This window comes from Diabrotica virgifera, chromosome 7 (assembly GCF_917563875.1).
Source record: "Diabrotica virgifera virgifera chromosome 7, PGI_DIABVI_V3a".
NCBI lineage: Eukaryota > Metazoa > Arthropoda > Insecta > Coleoptera > Chrysomelidae > Diabrotica > Diabrotica virgifera.
Window position 1 is genome coordinate 87805466 of NC_065449.1, and position 27217 is coordinate 87832682.

At 36.1% G+C, this 27217-nt stretch overlaps 2 protein-coding genes across 2 annotated transcripts in view; one reads left to right on the plus strand and one right to left on the minus strand.

Moving 5' to 3' along the window:
* LOC114329653 (uncharacterized) overlaps positions 1 to 27217 on the minus strand; it is a 90930-nt gene that overhangs the window by 16330 nt on the left and 47383 nt on the right. The window lies entirely within an intron of this gene.
* On the plus strand, positions 8249 to 16692 carry LOC126887747 (uncharacterized). The gene is made up of 4 exons (XM_050655518.1): positions 8249 to 8461; positions 15297 to 15468; positions 15530 to 15688; positions 16425 to 16692. The coding sequence occupies exons 1-4, from the start codon at positions 8379 to 8381 to the stop codon at positions 16683 to 16685; spliced, it is 675 nt and encodes a 224-aa protein (XP_050511475.1). The 5' UTR covers positions 8249 to 8378; the 3' UTR covers positions 16686 to 16692.

Sequence of the window (27217 nt, forward strand, 5' to 3'; positions counted from 1 at the left end):
GAAATAATAATACAATTTGGTTTAAATTCAAACCTATTTATTTATTTTTATTATTTTTTATTTATTTATGTATTTAACGTAAACCATAAAATTATTCATATAAAAATAAGTGCATATATAAATGCATATTTGCATGTTAATTGTGCATATTCAGCTTGTTTTAAAATGCATATTGCATGCATATTTTAGACATTTTTTAGTGCATATTTTCCAGTCTCTAATTATAATACATAGGTAGCTTAGATTCGACGAGCGGGCCCTCGAAGACAATTTTTACGATTCGGGCGCCTTTCGTATGTATCAATAATTTTCGCTGTTTCTGTTATAATAAATAACTTAGATACGACTCGCGGCGCCCTTGAAGACCATTTTTAGATTCCTTTGTCTTTTGTACGTATCAATATCCACTGTCTCTTTTATAATAAATAGCTTAGATACGACGCGCGGTGCCCTCGAAGACCATTTTTAGATTCTGGCGCCTTTTGTAGGTATCAATATCCGCTGTTTATATTAGTTTATATTATAATAAATAGCTTAGACACGACGCGCGGCGCCCTCGAAGATCATTTTGGAGAAAAATGGCCAATATTATTAGAGAGACGGCTATTGAAATACTTGGGAAAACGTCAGGAAAGAAGTTTGAGGATAAAGAGACTTGGTGGTGGTCAAATGAAGTACAAGGAAAAATAAAAGAGAAGAGAAAATTATATAAAAATTGGCAAGAAACCAGATCGGACATAGATCTTCAAAACTATATGGTCGCCAAAAAGGAAGCGAAAGTAGCAGTAGCAAAAGCTAAAGCAGAAGCGTATTCAAACCTATACGATCAACTTGATACCAGGGAAGGCGAAACGAAGATATATAAAATAGCCAAACAGAGAGCAAAGAAAGCAAAAGATTTTAATCAGATTAGATGTATCCGAGATGAAAATAATAAAATACTAGTTCACGAAAAGGATGTCAAAAAGAGATGGAGAAAGTACTTTGACAGCTTATTAAATGAAGAATTTGACAGACAGCCTGTAGAGTCAACGGAGACAGTAGCAGCAATGGTCACCAAAATAGCCAACGAGGAAGTGGCTCAAGCGCTTCAAAAAATAAAGAAAGGAAAAGCGGTAGGACCAGATGATATTCCTGGGGAAGTATGGAGAGCATTGGGAGAGACAGGAACAAGGTGGCTAGCAGGTCTATTTAATAGAATTATGGTAGTTGGACAAATGCCAGACGAATGGAGAAGCAGTATACTGGTACCTGTTTACAAAAACAAGGGAGATATACAACAATGTACAAACTACAGGGCTATAAAACTGCTTAGCCACACCATGAAAATATGAGAAAGAGTAATTGATAGACGGATACGTGAAGAGACCGAAATATCCGAGAATCAATTTGGCTTTATGCAGGGTAGATCAACAACAGATGCAATTTTCATTATAAGGCAGTTGATGGAAAAATACAGGAGTAAAGAAACAAACGCTCATATGGTATTCATTGATCTTGAGAAAGCATATGATAGAGTTCCTCGAGAGATTCTGTGGTGGGCACTCAATAAGAAAGGAGTCCCTGGTGAATATGTAAAGATTGTGAGGGATATGTATGAGGGAGTAACGACTAGTGTTAGGACAGGTGTGGGAGAGACTGATAAATTTCATGTGAAAGTAGGATTGCATCAAGGTTCTGTGCTTAGTCCGTATTTATTCTCATTAGTTTTGGACCAGATAACAGCGAAAATACAGGGTAACATTCCATGGTGTTTTAATGTATGCTGATGATGTCGTGTTAGTAGGAAATAGTGAAAGAGACTTAGAACAAAAACTGGAACAGTGGAGACAAGCTCTGGAGGAAAAAGGTTTAAAACTTAGTAGGACAAAAACAGAGTATTTGGAATGTTCATTTAAAGATGGAGCTACTACAAATAAAGTGGTATCTTTGGATGGTGAAATGATTAGCAATAGTTTTAAGTACCTAGGATCGGTATTACAGAGTAATGGAGAAATAGATGGAGATGCATGCAGTAGAATTAGGGCTGGATGGATGAAGTGGAAAGAAGCGAGTGGTGTGTTGTGTGACAGAAAAATTTCAATGAAGCTGAAGGGAAAATTCTATAAAACAGCCATAAGACCAGCTACCCTAATAGCACACGACGTCCTTTGGACGTCCAAAATAGGTCCATTTTTGGTCCTAACGTCCATGGACTATAAACGGACGTCCTTTGGACGTCCCATGTTGGACGTCCTTCGGAAGGAATAAAAATGGACGTCCTTTGGACGTCCGACGTTGGACGTCCTTCGGACGGAATAAATATGGACGTCCTTTGGACGTCCGACGTTGAACGTCCTTTGGACGTCCATACTGGACGAAATACGGACGTTTTATGAACGCTTATATTGGACACATTATACCAATTACGGGATCAAATAGCAAAATAATTCAATAAAATATTAACTTGCGTTAACTTTACGTTAATGAAATACAGTCAAACCTGTCACTAACGGCCACTAAAATGAAAGAACTATTGGCCGATATAGAAAAGTGGTCGTTATTGCCAGTTTTTGTAGCCTAGATATACAGTACAACCTGTGTTACTGGCCACCTGTACTAACGGCCAGTTTAAAAATTCCCCAAACCAATTATATCTAGACTACAAACACTGGCAATACTGGTCACCTTTCTATATCGGCCAATAGCTTTTTCATTTTTAGCGGCCGTTACTGACAGGTTTTACTGTAATTAGTGTGGGGAATTTTTAAACTGGCCGTTAGTACAGGTGGCCGGTGTTGGCAGGGGGCCGGTAACACAAGTTTTACTGTAGTTTAAATCGAAAAGATTAAATCTTAATTCAAAATTGTATATTAAATTATTACAATTATATAAACTATATAGTTTAATATCCAAAACATGTTTTGATTTCATGTAATGTAATGAAAATCTTATTTGTAAATTATTGGTTACAATGTTTAACAACAGGAAATATTCAAGAATAAATAAAATAAAAGTTTCCCCTAACAACAAAACATTCCAGGAATTCTACTATCAAAGTTCTATTCCGTGAACATCTGATTAAATTATGGCTGGAAAGTTACCACAAGATATTCTATGAAAAGAGTACAATGTCCTCCTGGAGGGGTAAAATTTTCCATACTCAGGCCATTTACTATTCAATTTGCGTTCATTTTCAAATTTGCCGCGCGAGTATCTATGTAGCGTCGCGTGGTCATTGGTCATCAAGTCATCAATTATTTCATTTTCATCATAAGATAACCTAAAAATTTAGTAAAAATTTTGATTGGAAAAAAATGCATCGATAAGGGGGTGAAAAATGGAAATTAGTGGCTTTTTTTTGCTGTACTCAACTGTACTGTTTAGTATGCTAGTTTTGGCTATGGCTGGATCTCTTAAACAATTATGTAAGTATTATAAAATCCGTTTTCAATTTTCTTTATGAAACGAATCATTTATGCATGTATTACCTGTAAATATTTTGATTTTTAATTGTAAAGAATAGAAAAATTACCGTTCATTTTAACTTTTTTTAGAATCAGCTGAAAGTGGTCTACAAAAAACCAGATATAACCAAAATAAAGATATAAAAAGTGTATTGGCTAATTGGAAGAAACTCAACATTGTCCGTGCATAATAAGTTATTACTTTATAAACAAATATTAAGACCTAGGAATGGAACCTGGATATAATCATCAAGAAGATAGCAGGAATCCCGACAAACAACTTAAATAAGTACAAGAATATTGAGGAAATCCAGCTCCTCGATACTACTGGGCAAACTAGAAGATTGAAGAGGACAAAGCCTTTTGAACTAGTTTGAGTGATAGGTGATAGTGAAAAGCAGAGCATAGTGCGTGATGTGGCTGTGTATGTTAGAATAGTGCACGATCTTGTTAGATTAGATAAGAGACGCTATCGGGTAAGCTCTTCATTTTAAGAAACAGTAGTAATTTAGGTTAAATTAAAATTGCTCATTGGTCAGTTATGACCAGATTGCTTTTTTTATGTTTGGCAAAAAGGGCGTAAGTCAGAATTGCACATTGCTAATGTTTTGATGATTTCTGGACCAGCAAAAAACTGTTGTAGACGTAAACTGTATGTACCAATAAAAAGAGCCGATTTTTCTGGTCCAGAAATCATCAAAACATTATCGATGTGCATTTCTGACTTAAGCCCTTTTTCCCAAACATCAGAGAATTGTAATGTACAAATTCTCCTATCTGATTTTTCATGAATTTTGTAGGAGACGAAAAACCATTTTTAGGATCATCTCCTGCTTTCACATGTAAATTTTGACATGTCTTGTAGTAAATAGATAGTTGAATTTACTACAAAACATGTCAAAAAATATATGAAAACAGGAGGTGACCATAAAAAAAGTTTTTAGTCTCTCTTAAAAAACTCATGAAAAAACAAATCGGAGGTATGTCACATCAGTGACTATATCCAGGGAATGTCTAAAAAATATACTTTGATGTCCCAAGAACCAAATATAACCTTTATATATATATACAGGGTGTAACAAAAATACAGGTCATAAATTTAATCACATATCCTGGGACCAAAAATAGTTTGATTGGACCTAACTTACCTTAGTACAAATGTGCACAAAAGAAAAGTTACAGCCCTTTGAAGTTATATATTAATAGCACCAAGGGCCTTAGAGGCCCATGGCTTGAAAAGTTTGTTTTTTTCTTCATTTTCACGTTTCTTTATGTACTGAGATCTTCTCTGGCTTGATATGTGATTTTTCTCCATTCCTTCCTCTTATTCATTTTTCTTTTCTGACCCTGTAACACCATTCTTTCCAAATCTTTTTCGACCTCTTGCTTCCATCTATTTTGCGGTCTTCCGCTTCTCTTTCTTGAAGCTATAGTGTAGTTTAGTACTCTTTTCGGAGTCCTCGTTTTTGGCATCCTTTCAATGTGACCTCGTGATCTAAGTCTCTGTGCCTTTATCACTCATTTGAAGTTACAAAATGAAAAGTGATTTTTTCCAATGTATCGAAAACAATGTGCTTTTGTGCACGTTTCAATTTAATTATTATTGTAGTACCTACCATTTAAACAACGTTTTAAAAACTTTTTTGCCTCTTATTGCTTTTTCGAAAAGTCAATTTTTATCGAAATATTTTGAATATTTGTCAAATCCACCACATATTTGTATATGGTTAAGTACGATTATGGAGACTTGGTAATAATATGCAAACTTATTTATGCTTTACATTTTTAGGTATATTTTGAACCATATTAAAAAAGAAGCCAGACTCGATAAAACGTGCCTTATCGAAAAAATACAAAGAGGCAAAATAGTTTTGAAAACACTCTGTTTAACTAATGGTACCTCAGTAATAGTTTAATTGGAACATACACAAACATTTGGGGGGTTTAAAGGAACAAAACCCCCATAAAATTTTTACGTGGACATATTAAAAAAGAAGTCGCAACTCGATAAAAACTGCCTTATCTGAAAAATACTAAGAAACAAAAATATTGAATTTAACTAATGGTACCACAATAATAAAGTTGAATTGGAACATACACAAAAGTTTGGGAGGATTTAAGAGATCAAAACCCCCATAAAATTTTTATGGGGTGCACAAATTTCACCATAATTTTTCTTTAAGATATTCCTGCCATAATAATGCCACATGTCACATGTCCATTTTCAATAAAAAATCGCTAATAGTTTTCGATATAATCGAAAAAATCGATTTTCATTTTGTAATTTCAAAGGGCTGTAACTTTTTTTTATGTGCATATTTGTACAAGGTAAGTTAGGTTCATTTGAACTATTTTTGGTCCCAGAATATGTGATTTAATTTATGACCTGTATTTTTGTTACACCCTGTATATACAGCCCATTACGCACCACCTTAAAAATTGGGCATTTTTGATGTCTCGAATTTCCTAAACCTGTTGTTGCATCAAGTGATTTTTTTATAATGTTCTAGCCTAGGCCCTAGAATATGTTACCTCCTTATGCTTGTCATGCACAGGGAGCTATACTGTAATATATATTATATCACATTACTATAGAGAGCGATATGATATAATATACATATATTACAGCATAGCTCCCTGTGCATGACAAGCTTAAGGAGGTAACCTATAGCCTAGGCTATAATATTATAAAAACATCACTTAGATGGGACAACAGGTTTAGGAAATACGAGACATCAAATATACCCCATATTTAAGGTGGTGCGTTAATTTCTTGGAGAAGTGTATTGTAATTTAATGTAAATAATGTAATATCCAATAATTGTAATTTGATATAAGATGAAATATAAGTTCCTTAAAAAATATATTTTTTATTTCCCACAATACATTCTCCACAGGTCTAAATATCGTCGCTAGACGTCCACCGAATGACCTTCCAGGACGTTAGATGGATGTTCAGCAGCAAGACATTGGACCAAACTGGGACATCCTATGAATGCCCAAATGACGTCCACCGAACGTCCCCTCCGACGTTAGGTGGACCTCCATTGGACGTTTGGCAACTTGGACTTTGGACCAAAATTGGACGTCCTGTTAAGGTCCAATTCACGTCCCCTAGGACGTCCCATTAAGGTCCAATTTACGTCCGATTAAGGTACAATTTACGTCCGCTTAAGGTCCCATTTACGTCCGATTAAGGTCCAATTTACGTCCGATAAAGGTCCAATTTACGTCCGATTAAGGTCCAATTTACGTCCGATTAAGGTCCAATTTACGTCCGATTAAGGTCCAATTTACGTCCGATTAAGGTCCAATTTACGTCCTATTAAGGTCCAATTTATGTCCGATTAAGGTCCAATTTACGTCCGATTAAGGTCCAATTTACGTCCGATTAAGGTACAATTTACGTCCCCTAGGACGTCCGATTAAGGTCCAATTTACGTCCCCTAGAACGTCCGATTAAGGTCCAATTTACGTCCGATTAAGTTACAATATACGTCCCCTCGGACCTTAGATGGACGTCCAATGGACGTTCGGTAGCGCGACATTTGGACCAAAATAGGATGTATAAAGGACGTTCCTCGGACGAAAACGGACGTCCGAAGGACGTCCCTAAAGTCCGTGAAGGACGTCCAATGGACGTCCATTGGACGTCCTTGTGCTATTAGGGTATGATGTACGGAACTGAATGTTGGGCAGTGAAAAAGAAAGAGGAACAGCGACTGCATGTGGCGGAAATGAGAATGCTTAGATGGATGAGTGGAGTGACAAATAAGGATAAAATTAGAAATGAGTATATTAGGGGAAGTCTAGGTGTGGCACCAATTGATGCCAAAATGAGAGAGCATAGGTTAAGATGGTTTGGTCATGTTCAACGTCGAGACGTTAACCACCCAATACGAAGAATAGCTGAAGTGCAGATTCCTGGAAGGAGTAGGACAGGAAGACCAAAGAAGACCTGGGGGGAGACGATAAGGCAGGACATGTTGGTAAAGGGGCTTAACATTGATATGGCCCAAGATAGAATTGTGTGGAGAAATGCAATTAGGGAAGCCGACCCCGCATAGGGATAAGGCAAAGAGAATGATGATGAACTATAAAACTCTCAAAAGTTGCACTTACTTGCTCTTCACGTTCTTTGCTTGATCATGCCTGTGCGCATCTTCATATTTAAAAATGAAATATGTAAAAAATGTTTAAATTGCTGAATAGAGCATTGAATAACCTTTCAAATAAGCTAGCACACGAACTTTATTCTAGTTAAAAAAATCATCGATTACGTCAATACACTCAGGTGGATGACGTCACTAGTATAACATATATGTCAAAAAAATCATAATTTCAAAATAATCGACCTGTTTCAGGATTTTTTCTTATAGTCGCCAATTTACGAAATAACGAATTTATTCCTTTCATTTGTATCATACTGTATATTACTTTTCCTAGATTGCGGCCCGCAAGCTGTGGCAATAGCTGCTATGTAGCCCAGGGAAAAAAAGGTTGAGTATCGTTGATGTAGCATCTTAAGGATCTCGTTTTATCAGATTTGGCAGCTTTGTAACATAATTAGTATTTTACCTTAGATTAATGAAAACACCGAGATGTAACATGGGCCCGGATTACGAACACTCGATACGAATCGTATCCGCCATGTTTTCCCATAAGGCGCTACGGTAAAACATGGCGGATACGATGCGTATCGAGTGTACGTAACGTAATCCGGGCCGTTCATTGCGCAGCGTGCCAAATTCTTCTTTATCCCTACCTACGCTATTTCACCAATTGGAGTGGACATTAGCATCGTATCGTGAGGAGAACCGCCGATAATGTTCGAAGCTCATATTTTGTTTCGTGCCGTTGAAGGTTAACGCAAGCAATTAAATTGTGAATATCAAAATAGTTTCTGTTTTTTTTTGTGATTTTAGTGTCAAAATGAGTCGATGTATTGTAAAACAATGTGTATACAACAAAACTAAAGTATGCCGACGTGATAAAAGAAGTATTCATTTGTTTACGTAAGTATTGAACAGTATTTAAATTCTAATGCCGCGCCGGTTTGTTTACATTCGACACCTGGGCCAGGGTGGTATTAGGTCCGATTGTTTGTAATTGTAAAAAGTACCGAGTTACTTATTTTAGCATTGTATTGCTTTGTTTTTTTTTTATATATGTATATGCTCAAGATGTCGTAGTCTGTTAGTTGTTTATTCTAAATATATATTAATGCAATGTAATGTAGCGTGATTAGTGTAATTACTTCTAATTACAATAAAACTAGCGGTTCGTAATTTATATACGACTTTATTTATATAAGTTACAGACGAATTTATCTTATACACTAAACTTATTCACAAAATATGCCCGTATTTATACCCAGTTGTTATTCTGGAACAATCGACTCCCATCTCGAGCTATCGGCTTGTTCCGCCTACGTGACGTACCTTCCAGAATTCTCCGGCGAGGCCTAGCACATCCGATTACGTCATTCTCGAGGTGTTTACTGTTATACGGGGATCGGCCAAGATTTCTCTTCCGCTACACTGCTCCCCTCTTAAGATCTGAGCGTCTCGATCAGCAACTCTAAATGAAGGCCCAGGATGGCGGAATCTACACGACTCTCCAGCTCTGCATACACCCTTCAAGAAGAAATAACAGTCTACTGTCTTTGAAGGGTACGACATCTTCGGGTTCATGCAACACACAGTGATTTGTACACCAGTTCCTCTGAAGACCACTTCAAGCATGCTTCTCACAATCTTCCAATCCAGATTTTCTACTGCATGGCCTATTTTTGGTAAAGCCAAATTTTTGATGTCATAATTACACACGATTTTCTTCAAATTAGTTAGAGCACGCCATATGTTCTCGTAGCTTGGCGTGTCCGTATAAGACTTTCTGGTCACCATATACAGCAAAGATCGAGGACCATCTTCCAATCGCAGTACTCTTCCAATTTTAGGCTGCTGATTTCTTAACTCGTCCAGGCGGCCGAACTTTCTATTGAATACGGACGATATTCCTTTAGTCATCTCGAGGTCTTGGGCAACACAGTGGGCCAGAGAGACGTTTTCTGGAACACCAAACAGATCTTGCTGAACTTCTGTGGTCACGCCGAATCTAGCACTCTTTCTCGCTGCGTAATTTGACATAAATTGATTAAAACTTGGCTGTGCGACATCTTTCATCTCCTGTTGGAGGACTCGTGCTTCTTCTGTTTCATTTGAGCCAGCATATGGTGCAAGACGATTTATGTGAATAACTTTTGGTTTACCGTTTGGCAACTTCTTAATTCTATATATTACGTCATTTATTTTCTTCTTAACTTCATACGGACCTTCCCATTGTCTTTGCAGTTTAGGACACAAGCCTCGACGACGTTGCGGATTATAAAGCCAGACAAGATCACCTACTTCGAAGCTTTCATTCTTGCATCGAGAATCATATTGATCTTTCATTCTGTCACTGGCTATCTGGATGTGTTGTCGGGCAAGTTCATGAATGTTGTTCATTCGTAATTTCAGGCGGTCAACGTAGTCTTCGCCTGCAACATGTTCCTCGGAAGGTCCGCAGCCAAACTCTAGGTCGCAGGGCAACCGAACTTCACGACCCAACATCAGGCAGGTTGGTGTTTGTCCTGTAGTTTCATTTACGGCCGAGCGGTAGGCCATCAGGAATTAATGAATGTGTTGGTCCCAATCTCGCTGATGTTCAGATACAACTTTGGACAAGTGTTTACCCATCGTTCGGTTCATCCTCTCGACCATCCCATCTGATTGAGGATGCAGGGGTGTTGTTCTGGTCTTATTGGCACCAATCAATTTACAAACGTTTTGGAAAAGAGCTGACTCAAAGTTTCGCCCTTGGTCGGAGTGGATCTCCAAGGGAACACCAAATCGGCTAAAGAATTCTTTAACAAGTACCTCTGCAACGGTAGCAGCTTCTTGATTTGGTAATGCATAGGCCTCAGTCCATTTTGTAAAATAATCCATGGCTACCAGGATGTATTTATTTCCAGCATCGGTTTCTGGAAATGGACCTGCAATGTCGATAGCTACTCTTTCCATAGGACTTCCAACATTGTACTGTCTCATGGGTGCTCTCTTTTTACCAACCGGACCATTACCGGATGCACACGGTTCACATTTTCGGCACCATCTTCTTACATCATCTTTACAGTTCACCCAATAGAACCGTTCTCGAACCTTTTGCAGAGTCTTCGTAATACCAAAGTGTCCACCTGATGTACCGTCATGCAACTGACGCAATACTTCTGACACTTTACTTTTAGGTACAATTAACTGAAGCTTAGATTCTGTACCATCATCGTTCTCAAAGGTTCTGTACAGAAGATCATCTTTTAGTACCAGGCAATTCCATTGGCTCCAGTAGGCCTTGACTTCTGGACTACATGCACTAATGTTCTGCCAACTAGGTCTCTCACCTTGCCGCATCCAATCCAATACTCTTTTTATACATGGATCATCTTCTTGGGCGTCTTGTAACTGTTGGGGCTGCCATTGCTCATTAATTACGGTGGTTCGTCTCACGGGGCAAAATCGTTCCTCTAATTTGGCACAGTGATTACAATTCGCACTGCATGGTCGTCTCGAAAGGGCATCAGCATTTGAGTGAACTCTTCCGGCCCTGTGTTCTATCTCGTAATCATATTCTTGTAATCGTTCTAACCATCTTGCCATCTGGCCCTCTGGATTACGGAATTGTATGAGCCATTTTAGAGCAGCGTGATCGGTGCGAAGAAGGAACTTTCTGCCATACAAGTATTTATGGAAATGTTCGCAAGCCTTCACTACACCCAGCAGTTCTCTTCTGGTAACGCAATAGTTTCTTTCCGGTTTCGACAGGACTTTGCTGAAATAAGCGATGACTTTTTCCTGTCCGTCCTGGATTTGGGAGAGAACAGCTCCTATAGCACTGTTGCTAGCATCGGTATCCAAAACAAATTTTCCTGCCTGTCCCGGGTAGCTTAATATCGGTGCACTGATCAGAGCCATTTGTAGTTGTTCGAAAGCTTTTTGGCACTCTTCACTCCATGTATATTCTTTGCCCTCCTCCGTCAACTTTGTTAGGGGCTTGGAGATATTGGCAAATCCTTTGACAAATCGTCGGTAACATGTACATAGGCCAAGGAAACTTCTAATTTCATGTTTATCTTTTGGTACTGGCCAATCTTTAATTGCTTCAATCTTTTCAGGATCAGCTGTTACACCATTACTCGATACAATATGTCCCAAATACTTAACTTCTCGTCGAAACATGTGACATTTCTTCGGACTTAACTTCAAGTTCGCTGCCCTCAATCGTTGAAAGACTTCTATTAGATTCTTGGCATGTTCATCAAAGGACCTTCCAACCACAATTACATCATCCAAGTAAACCAGGCATGTTTTCCATGTTAGACCTCTTAAAACTGCCTCCATTAATCTTTCAAATGTGGCAGGGGCATTACATAAACCAAACGGCATAGCCGTAAACTGCCAAAGCCCTGATCCTATCGAAAATGCGGTTTTCTCCCGATCGGCTGGCTCCATGTCTACTTGCCAATATCCACTTTTTAAATCGAGTGTGGAAAACCAACGAGAACCGGAGAGAGTATCCAATGTATCGTCTATTCTGGGCAAAGGATAACTATCTTTTTTTGTTACCGCATTGAGCTGGCGGTAGTCGATACAAAAACGCGTTGAACCATCTTTCTTCTTTACCAGAACTACTGGTGATGTCCATGGACTGTTCGATGGTTCAATTACCCCTTGTTTGTCCATATCCTTGATAATCTCTTCGGCTTCATCTCTTTTCGCAAATGGAAGTCGTCTAGGCCGTTGTCTGATTGGCTGAGCGTCTCCGGTATTTATTTTATGCGTTACTATGCTTGTTTTGCCCTTATCCTTCTTATCAATAGCAAAAACATCTTGATACTCTATCAGCATAGACCTTACTTTTTCCGTTCGTTCATAGTCAAGGTCTTGGCATCTTTCAATGATCATCTCGACAAGGTCTTTTGGATATTTTGACTTTGATGATTTCTCATTGGTATTCATAGAGCAAATTGAAGCCACGGGAACACACTGTCCGATCAAAGCTCCTCTACTTAACTTAATAGCAGTTTCCCTTAAATTCATAACTCTTACAGGGATGACATCTCGAACTTTTACCAAAGTTTTCGCCGTTAGGAACTCGACATTTTCTACATCTTCGACCATCCTTAAACTTCCCTCTCGGCAGTGTCCATCAAGCATGGTCATCAGAATTTTCTCACTATTACCGGGTATGGTTACGTCGCATGTAGTTAGTAAGCGGATGACATCTTCTTTGTCGACGTGAAAGGGCAACTCTTCACCGTTGATCCTGAGAACTCCATTTTGAACATCCAATATTGCCCCCACTTTTCGTAGTACGTCCATCCCCAATATGAACTCGTCGGAGATCTCGGCAATTAATACTTGATGTTCAACTGTGGTCTGGCCAATGGATACTGACATATTAGCCTCGCCATATGTATTAATTAGCTCACCAGTCGCTGTTCTAAGCTTTACTGTTGCAGGTGATAATTTATTATGGTCTCGTACTACATCTGGACGTGCGATAGTTCTCGTTGCACCTGTATCCACCAAAAATGATCTACATCTATTACTGATACGACCTTCGATGTATAAGTTGTGGATTCCACCGGAGGACGTAAGGTTGACAGTTACTATGGGGGCTCTAGTTCTCGAGGTCGGCAGTTGCCCCTTGGTGTCGACCCGCTCTAGTTTTCCGACGGCTGTACGATCTTCTTACAATTACGACGAATGTGGCCTACGTCTCCACAATTCCAACATCTAGGCTCGCGTCTCTTTGGCATCTGATTACTTAATACTCTCCGTATCATTTCCTCCAGACGTTCATCGTTGTGTTCGTCACTTTCTTCAATGGTTCTTACTCTATGGCCTCGTGAAGTTTGACTAGCCGTTTCGTGTTCCAATGCAATAGCAAGTGCTTCATCTAAAACTTTCGGTCTTGCTAGTCGTAAAGCTTTCTGTAGTTCATTATCTTTCAGCCCATTGACGAAGGTATCTACTGCAATTTCTTCTAAAACGCTGTCTGGCACCTCTGGATAAGCCAACCGCACCACACGAGCCACATCTGCTTCAAATTCTTGCAGATTCTCACTTGCTCGTTGACTTCTACTTCGCAGTTGTGCTTTGTATACTTGTTGTAGATGGGCATCTCCATAGCGTTTTTCTAGACGAGTGAACAAGGTCTGGTAACAATTTTCGTGACCCTTGGGAATTGACCTTAATATATCTGCAGCATCACCTCGTAAAGCAGCAGTCAAGGAAACAGCCTTTTCTTGTTCGGTCCAATGATTGGCGGTCGCAATAGCTTCAAACTGTCTAAGATATATGGACCAAGAGGACTTTCCATCAAATGGTGGTAATTTGAATCTCATATTATGCGACGTTTCGTCTCTCGGTAGTTCATCTTTCACTAAAGGATCTAACGCTGCTGCATTAACTGATGGTTGTACTTTTGTATCGGTTATCCTGCTCTCTAGCTGTTTGATCTTTTCTTCTACGGTCTCTACACTTTTCTGCATCTTATCGAATGTTCTAGAAACTTCTTCAAATTTCTCATTGTTCTGTTTACAAACTTCTTCTAGTTTTTCGTTGTTTTGCCTACAGACCTCTTTAATTATTTGAGAAGTCTCATCGAATCTTTTAGCAACATTTTCGAATTTCTCGTCGCTTTTTCTACTAACTTCTTCAAGTTTCTCGTTGTTCTGTCTAGAAGTTTCATCGATCTTTTGAGAAACACTTTCAAATTTCTCGTTGCTTATCTTAGAAGTATCATCAATCGTTTCAGAAACAGTTTTTAATTTCGATAAGATTGCTTGTTCTGCTGACTGGAAGTGGAACGTCTCTGGATCATCTCCGTTCTTCGTTAGGACTTCCTCGAGTCGTTCTTGTAGGACTATCTTGAGCCCACTGCTGTCCAGATCCCGTTCCTCTAGCTGTTCACGGAGCTGTTTTACTGTAAGTTCTCGTAGCAACATCTTTGGTCGGCACACACGTACTTTCCAAAATGTCTTTTAAAAGTCTTTCCGAATACCGAACAATCAACGCACTTTAACTATTTCCGACGAATAAAGTCCAAAAGTCTTTTAAAGTCTTTCCGAATACCGAACAATTAACGCACTCCGGTTATTCCCGACGAATAAAGTTCAAAAGTCTTTTAAAGTCTCTCTGTAATTCACTTATTTATATCGCACTAAGTTTACCGAACACCGACACCAACTGTAGCGTGATTAGTGTAATTACTTCTAATTACAATAAAACTAGCGGTTCGTAATTTATATACGACTTTATTTATATAAGTTACAGACGAATTTATCTTATACACTAAACTTATTCACAAAATATGCCCGTATTTATACCCAGTTGTTATTCTGGAACAATCGACTCCCATCTCGAGCTATCGGCTTGTTCCGCCTACGTGACGTACCTTCCAGAATTCTCCGGCGAGGCCTAGCACATCCGATTACGTCATTCTCGAGGTGTTTACTGTTATACGGGGATCGGCCAAGATTTCTCTTCCGCTACAGTAATATAACTTAAAAAAATATTACAAAAATTTACACACCATATTTCATCAAACTTCTCACATAATCATTATACAGGGTGATAAAGTAAATAAAGCATGTAAACATAAGTTAGTCATTATTACTGATTAATACAGTTACTTTTGATACATTACTTTAATTTGATGGTGTATAATCAAGAGCGTGCTTTTCAGTTGAATCAAGCTATTTAATTTACTATTAATCCATCGACTTAAAACTGGTATTATTTGTAGTTTTCCAATGGTCAATGAAAGACGGGAGTCCTGGAGATTCGCTTTAAACATAAACAGTGAAGACGTATTTAAATATTTACGTGTGTGTCATCTACATTTTAACGATGATGCCTTTGATTACGAAAAATCTCCGTTTTCTCTATCTCTGAAAAAGAATGCCATACCATCTGAGGTAAGAAGTATTTTCATATTACCTGATAGACTAAGACTAAACATATATACTTCTTTTTCAGCGAGTTGCTTTAGCGGATATTCAATGTTCTGTACCTGATATAAGACAACCATCCATCAGTACTTATGGATCTATCAGTTATTATGAAGAACGAAATAGAGAACTACCATCAACTGTACAAAAAACACCTCTGACTTCACCTACCATAAAAAATAATTCAGTAAGTCCAACACCATACTAATACTGTAATGTAATCTCGTAAAATATTATATCTGATTTACTAGCATTGTTTTTGAAACCAATAGTTTCTTCCACTTTTTCCGATCCTTTGCCTGTTCTCTTGTCAGTCCCTTGTTCTTAGTTCTTATATGTCAGCCCGGAGAGCATCAAACCACTTCTTTCTCAGTCTCTCTCTTCTCTTCTTCCCCCCTTTACCTGATTTGAGAACTCTTTATTTCCTTTGACATTAGTAAAACAGGTCCCAATCATCGAACTCTCTGAGCCGTGATTTTTTGGTATCTTATATATATCCCCATCAGCTCTGCTATGGGCCATTCCACGAACATACGCCTGTTTTGGATTACTTCGACAACGAATATTTTAGTGTGCAACATAAGAAGTACGAAAGTAAATGGCGCTAATAATTATTCCAATAAACAACAATGTAATTTGCAATTTACTTTCTTTCTTCTTATTTTGCACAGTAAAATATTCGTTGTCGAAGGAATCCAAAACAGGCGTATGTTCGTGGAATAGGGTATATGTTCTTGTATGCAATTCACCGTGAGCTACCTTTATACAACTATTTTTATTCTTTCTGGTTCATGGTCCATGTTTCACATGCATACAACACTGTTGTCTTCATATGTCTAACTATTGTTTCATATGTTGGGATTTTGGCTGCTCTAGTCACATTTTTTGCCTTCAACGGGCTAATTTGGTTTCATTTATTGTAGGCTGTTACACCTAGAAAATTAAAGTTAAGGAAACAATTAAGAAGAGCTAGAAAAACAATTAAAACTCTTAGAGTCTCCCTTAATCGTTATAAGAAAAAAGTTGCAGTTTTAGAAGATATTATTAAGTCCTTAAAAGGAAAAGTTGCAGATGAAACTTTAGAAACTTTAGCTGTAATAGGACCAAATAACGAATTTTTACACAGACAACTGTTTACTAAAGGAAAATATGGTAGTGAACTGAAAACCTTCGCTTTAACATGACATTTTTATTCCGTTAAAGCATATAATTATGTAAGAACTACTTTTAATTCTGCATTATCCCATCCCAAAACAATATCAAGATGGACAATATCAAGATAAAGGCCATGAATACACCATATAAATTGCTCTGTAATTTAACAGTTGATGAGATGGCTATCCGCCAGCATGTTCAATGGGATGGAAAACGATATTATGGATATGTGGATTATGGAGTTGACTTACAAACGGATTGTCATTCAATTGCCAAGGAAGCAATAGTATTTATGTTAGTATGTATTAATAGCTCTTGGAAACTTCCCGTAGGGTATTTCTTAATTGATTTATTAATTGGCCAACAAAAACAAAATTTATTATTACAATGCTTAAATTTGGTAAATCAATCTGGTGTAGAAGTGATATCAGTAACTTTTGATGGCGCATCAAATAATGTGACAATGGTAAAGGAGTTAGGGTGTAGTTTTCAATTAAATTCATTAAAATCTACATTTACTTTACAAAATTTAAATAAAGAAATTGCAGTTCTGTTCGACCCGTGTCATATGATAAAATTATTAAGAAACACACTAGGAGATAAAGTAATTTTAGTTGATGATAATGGTGAAACTGTAGAGTGGAAATATATTAAGGAATTAAATAAACTCCAAGAGGAAGAGGGGGTTCATTTACGAAATAAACTTAAAAAATCTCATATTAATTATAAAAAACAAAAAATGAAAGTAAGGTTAGCAACACAATTATTTAGTAACTCTGTGGCACATGCTATTGAATATTCAACACAAGTTTTACAGTTACAACAATTTAGTAACTCTGCTGCTACTAATTTTATTCGTATCTTAAATAATTTGTTTGATGTTTTTAATTCTAGAAATATGTCACAAAAAGATTATAAAAAGCCTTTAAATACAGAGAATTATATCAAAATTAATGACTTTTTAACTGAAACTGCTGAATATTTAAAATCATTAACTTTAGTTAACGGGGTAAAGCTTTGAGAAAGCAAGAGAAAAATGGGAGTTTTGGGATTTCTATTTTGTATTAATAGTCTTCAACATTTGTACAAACAATTAGTGGAAACAAATTTATTAGTGTATATTCCAACCTATAAATTAAGTCAACTTAATTTTTTAACTTAAGGTTACTTAAGGAACTTTTTTTGGGTTAATTAGATCAATGGGGGGTTATAACAATAATCCAACTGCTAAACAGTTTAAGGCAGCTTATAAAAAAATGTTAAAACATTTAGAACTAAGGGATAGTTTTAGAGGAAATTGTATTCCTTTAGAACTGATTACAGTTATGGCTCCTGAAAAAATAATTAATAAGTCTTGTGGCAGAGAACGAATTGTTGAAGACGAATGTGTTGATGAAAACGATGACATATCCAATACGAAATTTATATCACTTCAATTAAGGAACTTATCATTTACACATTACAAGAGAGAAGTTATTATATACATTTCAGGATATGTCGTTTATAAAATATCGAAAATTTTGAAATGTGAAGACTGTGTAAACGCACTTATAGGAGACCGAGCAGACTTGTTGACATCATTCATCAACCAAAGAGATACATTAAATTTAACTTATCCATCCAACGATGTTGTTATTATTTGCTCTACTGCCGAAAAAGTGCTACAGTGCCACATAAACATTAATAAAAGTATTAATGTTAATATTGTTAATGTCCAAATATTAAAAGAATTAACAGAACAATTATTATTTAAGAACTTAAACAACCATTTCAAACATTATTCCTTTTTAGAGTCACATTATTCCAATTTATTAAAATTAATAATTTTCACCTACATTAACGTCCGAATTCATCATTATAATAAAACAATTATAGATACTAGTAAAAGTAAAAGAATTTTTCATAATAAAATGACATTATTTTCTGGACAATAAAAATATTTTTTAGTTTCTGATCATTGATTATTTTAATTGTAAAACTTTATGTTGTTTTTTGTGATTAGTCAATAGGATTAGTGTAATTAGTTAAATAAGTGTATATTAATTTGTGTTATATTCGGAACTAATTCAATAAATATTATTAATTATTCTGAATCCAACTCTGTTTCATTTATGTAGAAGCTCCTCACCCCTGCAATTCTGTTTAGAAACAAGGCAACATTCGCGCAGCTATCTAAATAGGTTCATGTTACATCTCGGGCTTCTTAAATCTATGTATTTTACCCGTTCTTATATCTAAATACAATATCAACAAGATTAAAGTACGTATATTTCACTGCGACTGTTTTTTTTTTATAAACGCTAGACACTCAATAGCCAATCAGGAGAAGAACCAAGAGGACTGATGTCATCGAAAGGATAGCCAGACTAAAATGGAGGTGGGCAGAATATATAGCCAGAATGAATGATGGGCCATGGACAAAGAGGTTATTACCACCTACAAGATGGACTTCTTCTTACGGTGGCTTATCCTTAAGAACTTTGGCCATTACATTTCTCCATTTAATATTATTTGTAGCCTCCCTGAATAATTCTATGGAGGTCATACTCGTCCATTGTCGCAGGTTTTTAAGCCAAGAGTCGCGTCTTCTTCCTGGTCCACTTTTGCTATTGATTTTGCCTTCAATTATCAGTTGGAGCAGTTCATACTTTTGATGTGACCAAAATATTGTGTTTTCCGTTCTTTTATTATAAGCATAAGCTCTCTTTCCTTATTCATCCCCCACAAGACTTCTTCATTTGTCGTATGGCTCATGTAAGATATTCTGAGCATTTTACGGTAACACCAGAGTTCAAAGGTTTGTATTCTTTTGTGCGTTGCTTCTGTCATTGTCCAGGCTTCAACATAGCACTTAAGTATTCTAGTTCTCAATGAGATACCCGGCTGGCGGTTGCATATAACTTTTCATTTTTGTAAAACACTGTAGGTACGTGCCTTTTCCAGAAGTGTTCTTATCTCTAGCGAGTGGTCTTAAGTTTCATCAAGATTACTTCCAAGGTACGTTATTCTTGTAAAAGAGGAGCAGACATCGCAAGTGACCACCATCTGTTAATTGGTACCATTAAAATCAAGATGGCAAAAAACAAAACCACAGGAAATACCAACAGACCCACATATAATCTAAACAAATTAAAAACGCTCCCAGGAAAACACATGTTTAGGGAGGAGCTTCAAGTAAAAACAAGAGAACGTGAAGTAAATAGCTGGGAAGACTTGGCAAATATTCTGACAGAAATAGCTGAAGACAAACTGGGTAAAAAAGAGAAAGATAGAAAGGAATGGATATCAGATGAAACTTGGAATCTTATCGAGGAAAGAAAACAACGAAAAAAAGATATCTTGCAAGCAAGAACTGTAGAAGAAAGAACGAACCGACAACAAGAATATAAAACACTAAATAAAGCAGTTAAAAGAAATGCAAGAAGAGACAAAAGAAGGTGGGCTGAAGAACTGGCAAAACAAGCAGAAACAGCTGCACAACACAACAGGACTAGAGAGCTGTATCAAATTACTAGACGATTAACAAAAAATGGGCCTAACTGTTCGAACATTGTAAGATCCAAGACAGGTGAATTACTTACTACAACGGATGACCAAGTAGAGAGATGGAAAAAGCACTTTCAGGAGATGCTAGGCACGCCCAGGGATAACGCAGATGAAATTGTTGAACACCCTCAGAATATAGACTTGCATATATCTTGCGAGTCCCCTTCCAAAACGGAGATAATAACAGCTATCAAATCTCTGAGAAATAACAGGTCCCCGGGAATCGATAACATTGCTGCCGAACTACTTAAAACTGACCCGCATCTAACCGCTGAACTTTTGCTCCCCATAGTCCGAGAGGTGTGGGAAACAAACCGCATTCCAGCGGGCTGGAAAAAAGGTAACATTATTAAGCTTCCAAAAAAGGGCAACCTCACACTGTGCAAAAATTGGAGAGCAATAACCTTGCTTACCGTCATAAATAAAATTTTTACGACCATCGTACATAAAAGATTAACAAACAAGGTTGAATTTCGAGCAAATCAAGCAGGTTTTAGGCCAGAATCTTCCTGCATAGATCACATTAATACTGTGAGGGTAATAATGGAACAATCGGTTGAATGGAACACACCTCTATACATGGTTTTTGTTGATTTCGAACGTGCCTTTGACAGCCTATCTCATGCTGCTATATGGAAAATTTTAGAGCTAAGAAACATTCCACATAAAATAATTTCGATTATAAAGTCACTGTACACTGAGGCGACGTGCAGTGTGAGACACAATGGGATCAACAGTGACGAATTTGACGTACTTACTAGAGTCAGACAGGGATGTGTGCTTTCTCCGTTTCTGTTTAACATAGCTCTAGACTATTTTCTCTCCAAACTAGACTTCGACACAAAAGGGATACGATGGACGTTAACCACACGCCTAAGTGATCTGGAATACGCCGACGATATCTGCCTGTTAGGACAAAGGTTCCAGGGTGTGGCCGACCAATTGGAAACACTATCCACTGAGGCCAATAAAATAGGTTTAAAAATCAATATTAGTAAAACCAAATCCATGAGAATAAACGCAAGGAACAACACGATATTTAATATTGACAACATGCAGATTGAAAATGTGGAAAACTTCACGTACCTTGGAAGTGTCATAACAGAAAGCGGAGGTACAGAAAACGATATTCGTATGAGGATACGAAAAGCTCAACAAGCATTCAGCATGCTTAACCCTGTTTGGAGGTCTGGGGAATATACTACAAGGACAAAGATCCGAATATTCCAGTCAAATGTTATATCTGTTCTACTCTATGGATGTGAAACCTGGAAAGTGACAAAATCCCTTACAGACAAATTGCAGGTCTTTGTTAACAAATGTCTACGAAGAATTGTGCGTATTTTCTGGCCAAACACCATCAGAAACGAAGATCTGCTACACCTGACCCAACAAAATAGGGTAGAAAATCAAATAAAATCCAGAAAGTGGGGGTGGATAGGTCACACACTCCGAAAAGATAGTTCCAGTATTGCAAAAACTGCCCTAGAGTGGAATCCCCAAGGAAAAAGAAAAAGAGGTCGCCCAGCACAAACTTGGAGAAGATCCATCATGGACGAGATAAGAAGTCAAGGAAAGTCTTGGAATGAGGTGAAGGCCCTAGCGCAAAATAGAACCCGATGGCGCGTTTTCACTGAAGCTCTATGCTCCACTTAGGAGTTCAAGAACATTATATATATATATATACGTTATTCTTGTTACTCTTTCCAGATCTGTTCCGTCGACATTGACCTTGACCCTTCTGTTTTGGTGCTTGTGGATGACAATCGTTTTTGTCTTCTTTGTATTTAATTTCATTCCAAGTTCTCTACAGGCTGTCATTACTCGGTCTATTAGGCATTGCAGTGCTTCAGCATTATCTGCCATAATGACCGTGTCATCAGCGTGTCGCAGGTTATTTATACATTGCCCGTTTATAATTATACCATCCGAGGTAAAGGTGACAGGACGCATCCCTGTCTTACTCCCTTCTCGATACTGATTTTTCCATATGTTTTGCTTTTTATTCTGATTTTAGCCTTTTGTTCTTGATAGAGGATTGAAATTATCATTAAGTAGGTATTTATTGTCGATATTACATGACCTTAAAATATCAATTACTTAGTTTATCATGTTTCATCAGGTCAAAAGCCTTCTGAAAGCGTTCTGAAAGTATAAAACACAAGTATACATCGGAATCGACATCTCTACATCTTTCAACTAGCACACATATTGAAAAAAGTGTTTCTCTTGTTCCGAAGCCATTTTTAAAACCAAATTGAGTTTGACCAGTGTGTTCGTCTAGTTTCGTCGAAAATTGTACCTTTACAGCACCCTCTACGATTTTTCAAAAATTTATTTAAACGGTTACTAGGGGGAACCTACAAATCCACTGAGTTAAAATACCGAAAAAGCAATTTCAAACTAATACAATTTTCTGTATCTCCGGATCAACTCAATGGATTTTGATTTTTCTTTTTTAACTTGTATGTAATTTCTACGTACATTACAAATATGCAATTTGTTTATAAATTTTTTAATTAAACAGTCTAATTTGTTTAAAAAATTCTTGAAAAACTATTTTTTTTTTCAAAAATCTCTTTTTTTTAATCATAGTATCATTATCATTACTGATCATAGAAAAAGTTAAAGTACACTTTAATAAATAAATTATTTTTGTTAGATAACTAGTTATTGAAGATAATTTATTTATTAAAGTATACCTTAACTTTTTTATGATTAATAATGACAGTATGATTAAAAACATGGATTTTTGGGAAAAAATTATTTTTCAATAATTGTTTAAACAAATGAGACTGTTTATTAATTAATAAATCTAGACAAATTGTATATTTGTAATGTATAGAAAAATTACATACAAATTGAAAAAAAGAAAGATCAAAATATATTCAGTAAATCCCGAGATATAGAAAATGATAGTAGTTTTAAGTTGCCATTTTAATTCATGTTTAGTTTTTGAACTATTAGTGCATTTGTCGGCTCCCAGCTCCCCCTTCACTTACCACGACTAGTCACCAATTGAACTACATTTTTAAAAATTAATGTAAAATACCAGCTTTTCGAATAAAATGATTTTTTTGGACAGTATTTATAAAGTTATTCTAAATGTTTATAAACTACGAAATTTCAAAAATTTGGCATTATGAATTTTGACTATATTAAATAATTTTTTATCTTTTTTAGTACATTTTGATAGTATCACTTTTCTACTTTCATTTGGCATACCCAGAATTGCCCTATTTTCATTATTCTCTGTCTTATGTTATTGCAAAATAAAGGTGTTTGGGATAAACAAATAGAATAACTTTTAAACTAATTAATGGATCGGTCTCAAATTTTGAGGGTTTGTTAAGTACCCCAATACCCAACTTTGAGTGAAACACTAAAGTTCTATGGTAGTTTTAGTAAAAGTTATTAATAAATAACGATGTTCACTTATTTTGCAGTTTGCGTAGCAACAAATTAACTTTTCAACTTTCAAAAATCGGCATTTTGAAGGTTTTTCAATGTTGTGTAAAAACCTAAATTTTGTAATTTTATGTCAACTATTTAGCTTTTGAATGGGGTGAAAAAATAGCGAATGCGAAAAGCATCAAGCAGAGAAAGCTGGAGTATTTCGGACATGTAATGAGAGGTCCCAAATATAGGTTGCTACAAAATATCATGCATGAAAAATAGCAGGCAAACGCAGTCCAGGACGAAGAAGAACCTCATGGTTGAAGAACTTGAGAGATTGGTATGGTGTTGATACAAGCATGCTATTTAGGGTGGCAGTGAGTGAAATTAAGATAGCTATGATGGTAACCAACGTTGTGAAAAGACATGGTACATGAAGAAGAAGAAGTAAGTGATATGTGTAAAGGCATATATCCATTAGATACGTTGGTGCTCCGTGTAACTGCTCCACATAGTGGATACGTTGGTGCTCCCGGAGCGGCGCTCACCCTCGGCTATCCAATCAGTGACCGTTTATATGTAGAGAAGTGCATGCCGTATCCATTGGAGCAATGAAACAGCAACGTAATGGATACGTGCTTTAAGAAAATGATATTTTGTTCTGAAACTGTAGAATCTTGTTGAATTCTTATAATTTAATCTTCCGTATCTAGCGTTTTTTTTATTAAGTTTGGTTATTAAATAATCTGGTATTTAGAATTGAAAACTTCATTTTACTACAATTAATATTTAAAAATATGTCTGCAAATTTTAAAGAAGTTAAATTACAACTGTTACCCCAAGAGCCTGTGGCCGCTAGGCACTCCATATTTAATAAAAGCTGAAAGTTTCTCTGCGCGTGTCCCCAACACAGGAAAAAACCAGAGAACAATAACCACATGTGGTTATTGTTCTCTGAAAAAACTCTCAGCAAGTAAGGACCATAGAGAAATAAAAAGAAGGTAATGGTGGTAAGGACTTTGGATCGTGGTTACTTGAGTAGCAGTGGTGTCATGACAAAATTAGCAGTGCCGGAGCGCGTTTTCCTTAATTTTTTTATAAGTAAAATATTACTCTATGTTTTTTTGTTGTACGGAGTGAATCGTTGTACTGTATCGAAATATAATAGAGAACTTTTTCTATAATCCGTGTTTTATTTACAAAACCTAAATTCTCTATTTATTTTTTTCCTTAACCAGTGCCGGAACGGCGTTCCGGCACCATGACACCACTGTTGAGTAGGTAACAGGTGGCAAAGGTAAGGTGTGTAAAATATTATATTAATTACATTAAAGTATAAAAGCTGAATTTTATATATGTTGCTTGAACTACTATCAAAAGATAATATCTCAGTAGCCGGACAGTTTTAATTAGTCCATTCTTTGACGGTTTTTGCTCTAAATTTTAAAGAACCGCTTGGATTGACATGAAATTTGGCATATGCATAGCTTACATGTCAAAGAAAAAAAGTGATATTGTGCCGATGTGTGCTTTTGCCCTGGGGGTGACTTTCACCCCCTATTGGGGGTGAAAAAATATAAGTCCAAAATAAGTCCGGAAATGGATAAACTGACTAATTTTAAGTAACTTTTGTTCCATAGAGCTTTTTCGCCAAGTCAACACTTTTCGAGGTATTTGCGAGTGAATATGTTCATTTTTCAACAAAATAACTACATTTTTAGACGGTTTTTCGCAAATAACTCAAAAAGTAAGTATTTTGTCGAAAAAACGTTTTCTGCAAAAATATAGCCTGTAAAAAAGTAAAAAAATGGTGGACGGGTTATGTCTCTGGACCTCGTAAAACCAGAGTTATAGCCAATGAAAAATAGATTCATATTCACCAAATTTCAAATAGAATACTTTGAAGTGAAATATCCAAAAAATTAAGCACTTTTTGGGGAAAACCCATTATAACTTTTTTAAAGTGTTTAAAAAAGCTTTATTTCTGTTTCTGTAAAAAGTTTCTAGCATTAAATTTAAGCAAGTTACGCTCAAAATAAAGTTGGTCCCTTTTGTTTTGGCAAAAAAAATCGGGAAGACCACCCCCTAATTAGCAACTTAAATGAAATTAATCGTTACCGCTCCACCAATTATTTTACTTAGGTTGTGTTTATATGATCTGTAAGTTTCATCGATTCAAAGTGCTTATTTTGGAAAAAATTTGATTTTAATATAAAATTTTTAAAAATTTCAATTTTGAAAAATATGCTTTTTTTCAAAATAACTTAAAAAATGTTAGAGATACCAAAAATCTCCAAAAACAAAAAAAGTCAGCATTGCTTTTCTGAATATCATGTATTTTTTTGTTTTTCTGTTAGACAAAAATTGATTAAGATTTAGTGTTTCTAAATTTGCATACATTCGTGATCAGTGACTCGTTCAACGCCTTTTAACTACAGCCCTTTCAAAAATAAGGACTTTGAACCGATGAAACTTACAGATCATATAAACAATACATACACGAGTCAAAAAACTTGTGAAGTCGTAACGATTAAGTTCAATTGAGATACTAATTAAGGGGTGATTTTCCCGATTTTTTTACCAAAAGAAAAGGGACTAACTTTATTTTGAGCGTAATTTGTTTACTTTTGATGCTAGAAATTTTTTTTATAAAACAAAAATGAAGCTTTTTAAACACTTTAAATAAGTTGTAATGAGTTTTCCCCGAAATGTGCTTCAATTGTCAAAGATAATTTAAATTTGGAAATCTCTCCGAAAAATATTAATTTTTGGCGGATTATTTGATTTATACCGTTCTAATTTAGTTTGTTTAGTTTTGTTAAACTTTTCCTTATTTAGTTTACATTTTGAAAGTGTTCATAAGTTAAACGTTACTTGAAAACTCCTCTATGGAGTCATCTAGTGGAGGCGAACCGCCTGATATTGAGAATTCGATGGATAGTAGTTGTGATTTACAAGATTTAAATGGATTTCTACCCAACCAGCCTCAAAATAAGATAAGTAGTAGTATTAATCTTAACAATATTAATGAAAAACAAAATACTTTAGTAAACTCAGATCAACCAGAAAAAACCAGGCCTGTTTATTTATACGAAAAAATTGATTTAGGACCTTTTTACATTTTCATTGAAAACTCCAGTTTAAATTTTACAGGAAAATTAAATGCTGTTAAAATAGGCGAGATCCTATTTACGTTACATCCAGAAATTGACAATTATATAAAAAAAATTGACTCAATCGGACGCAACCGAGTTAGGGTCTCATTTAAAAATTATAGTAGCGCAAATGCTTTAGTTACTTCCAAATTCCTTATTTAAAAAAATCTGACCGCATACATTCCAAAATTTCAATTGTTTAAACTAGGTGTAGTAAGGGATATAGATTCAGATATATCGGAAGAATATCTTAAAAATAGAATAAAGGAATTTGATCACCATTGCAAATTCTCGGTTGAGTATGTGAAACGAATAACAAGAAAAATAGTAGCAGATGACAAAGTAATATTTAATCCAACAAAATCAGTTATTGTGTCTTTTAAATGCCAGAATATACCAAAGTATGTAGTAATTAATCATGTCTTACACACTGTTGAAAAATACCAGCAAAAGGTAATTATCTG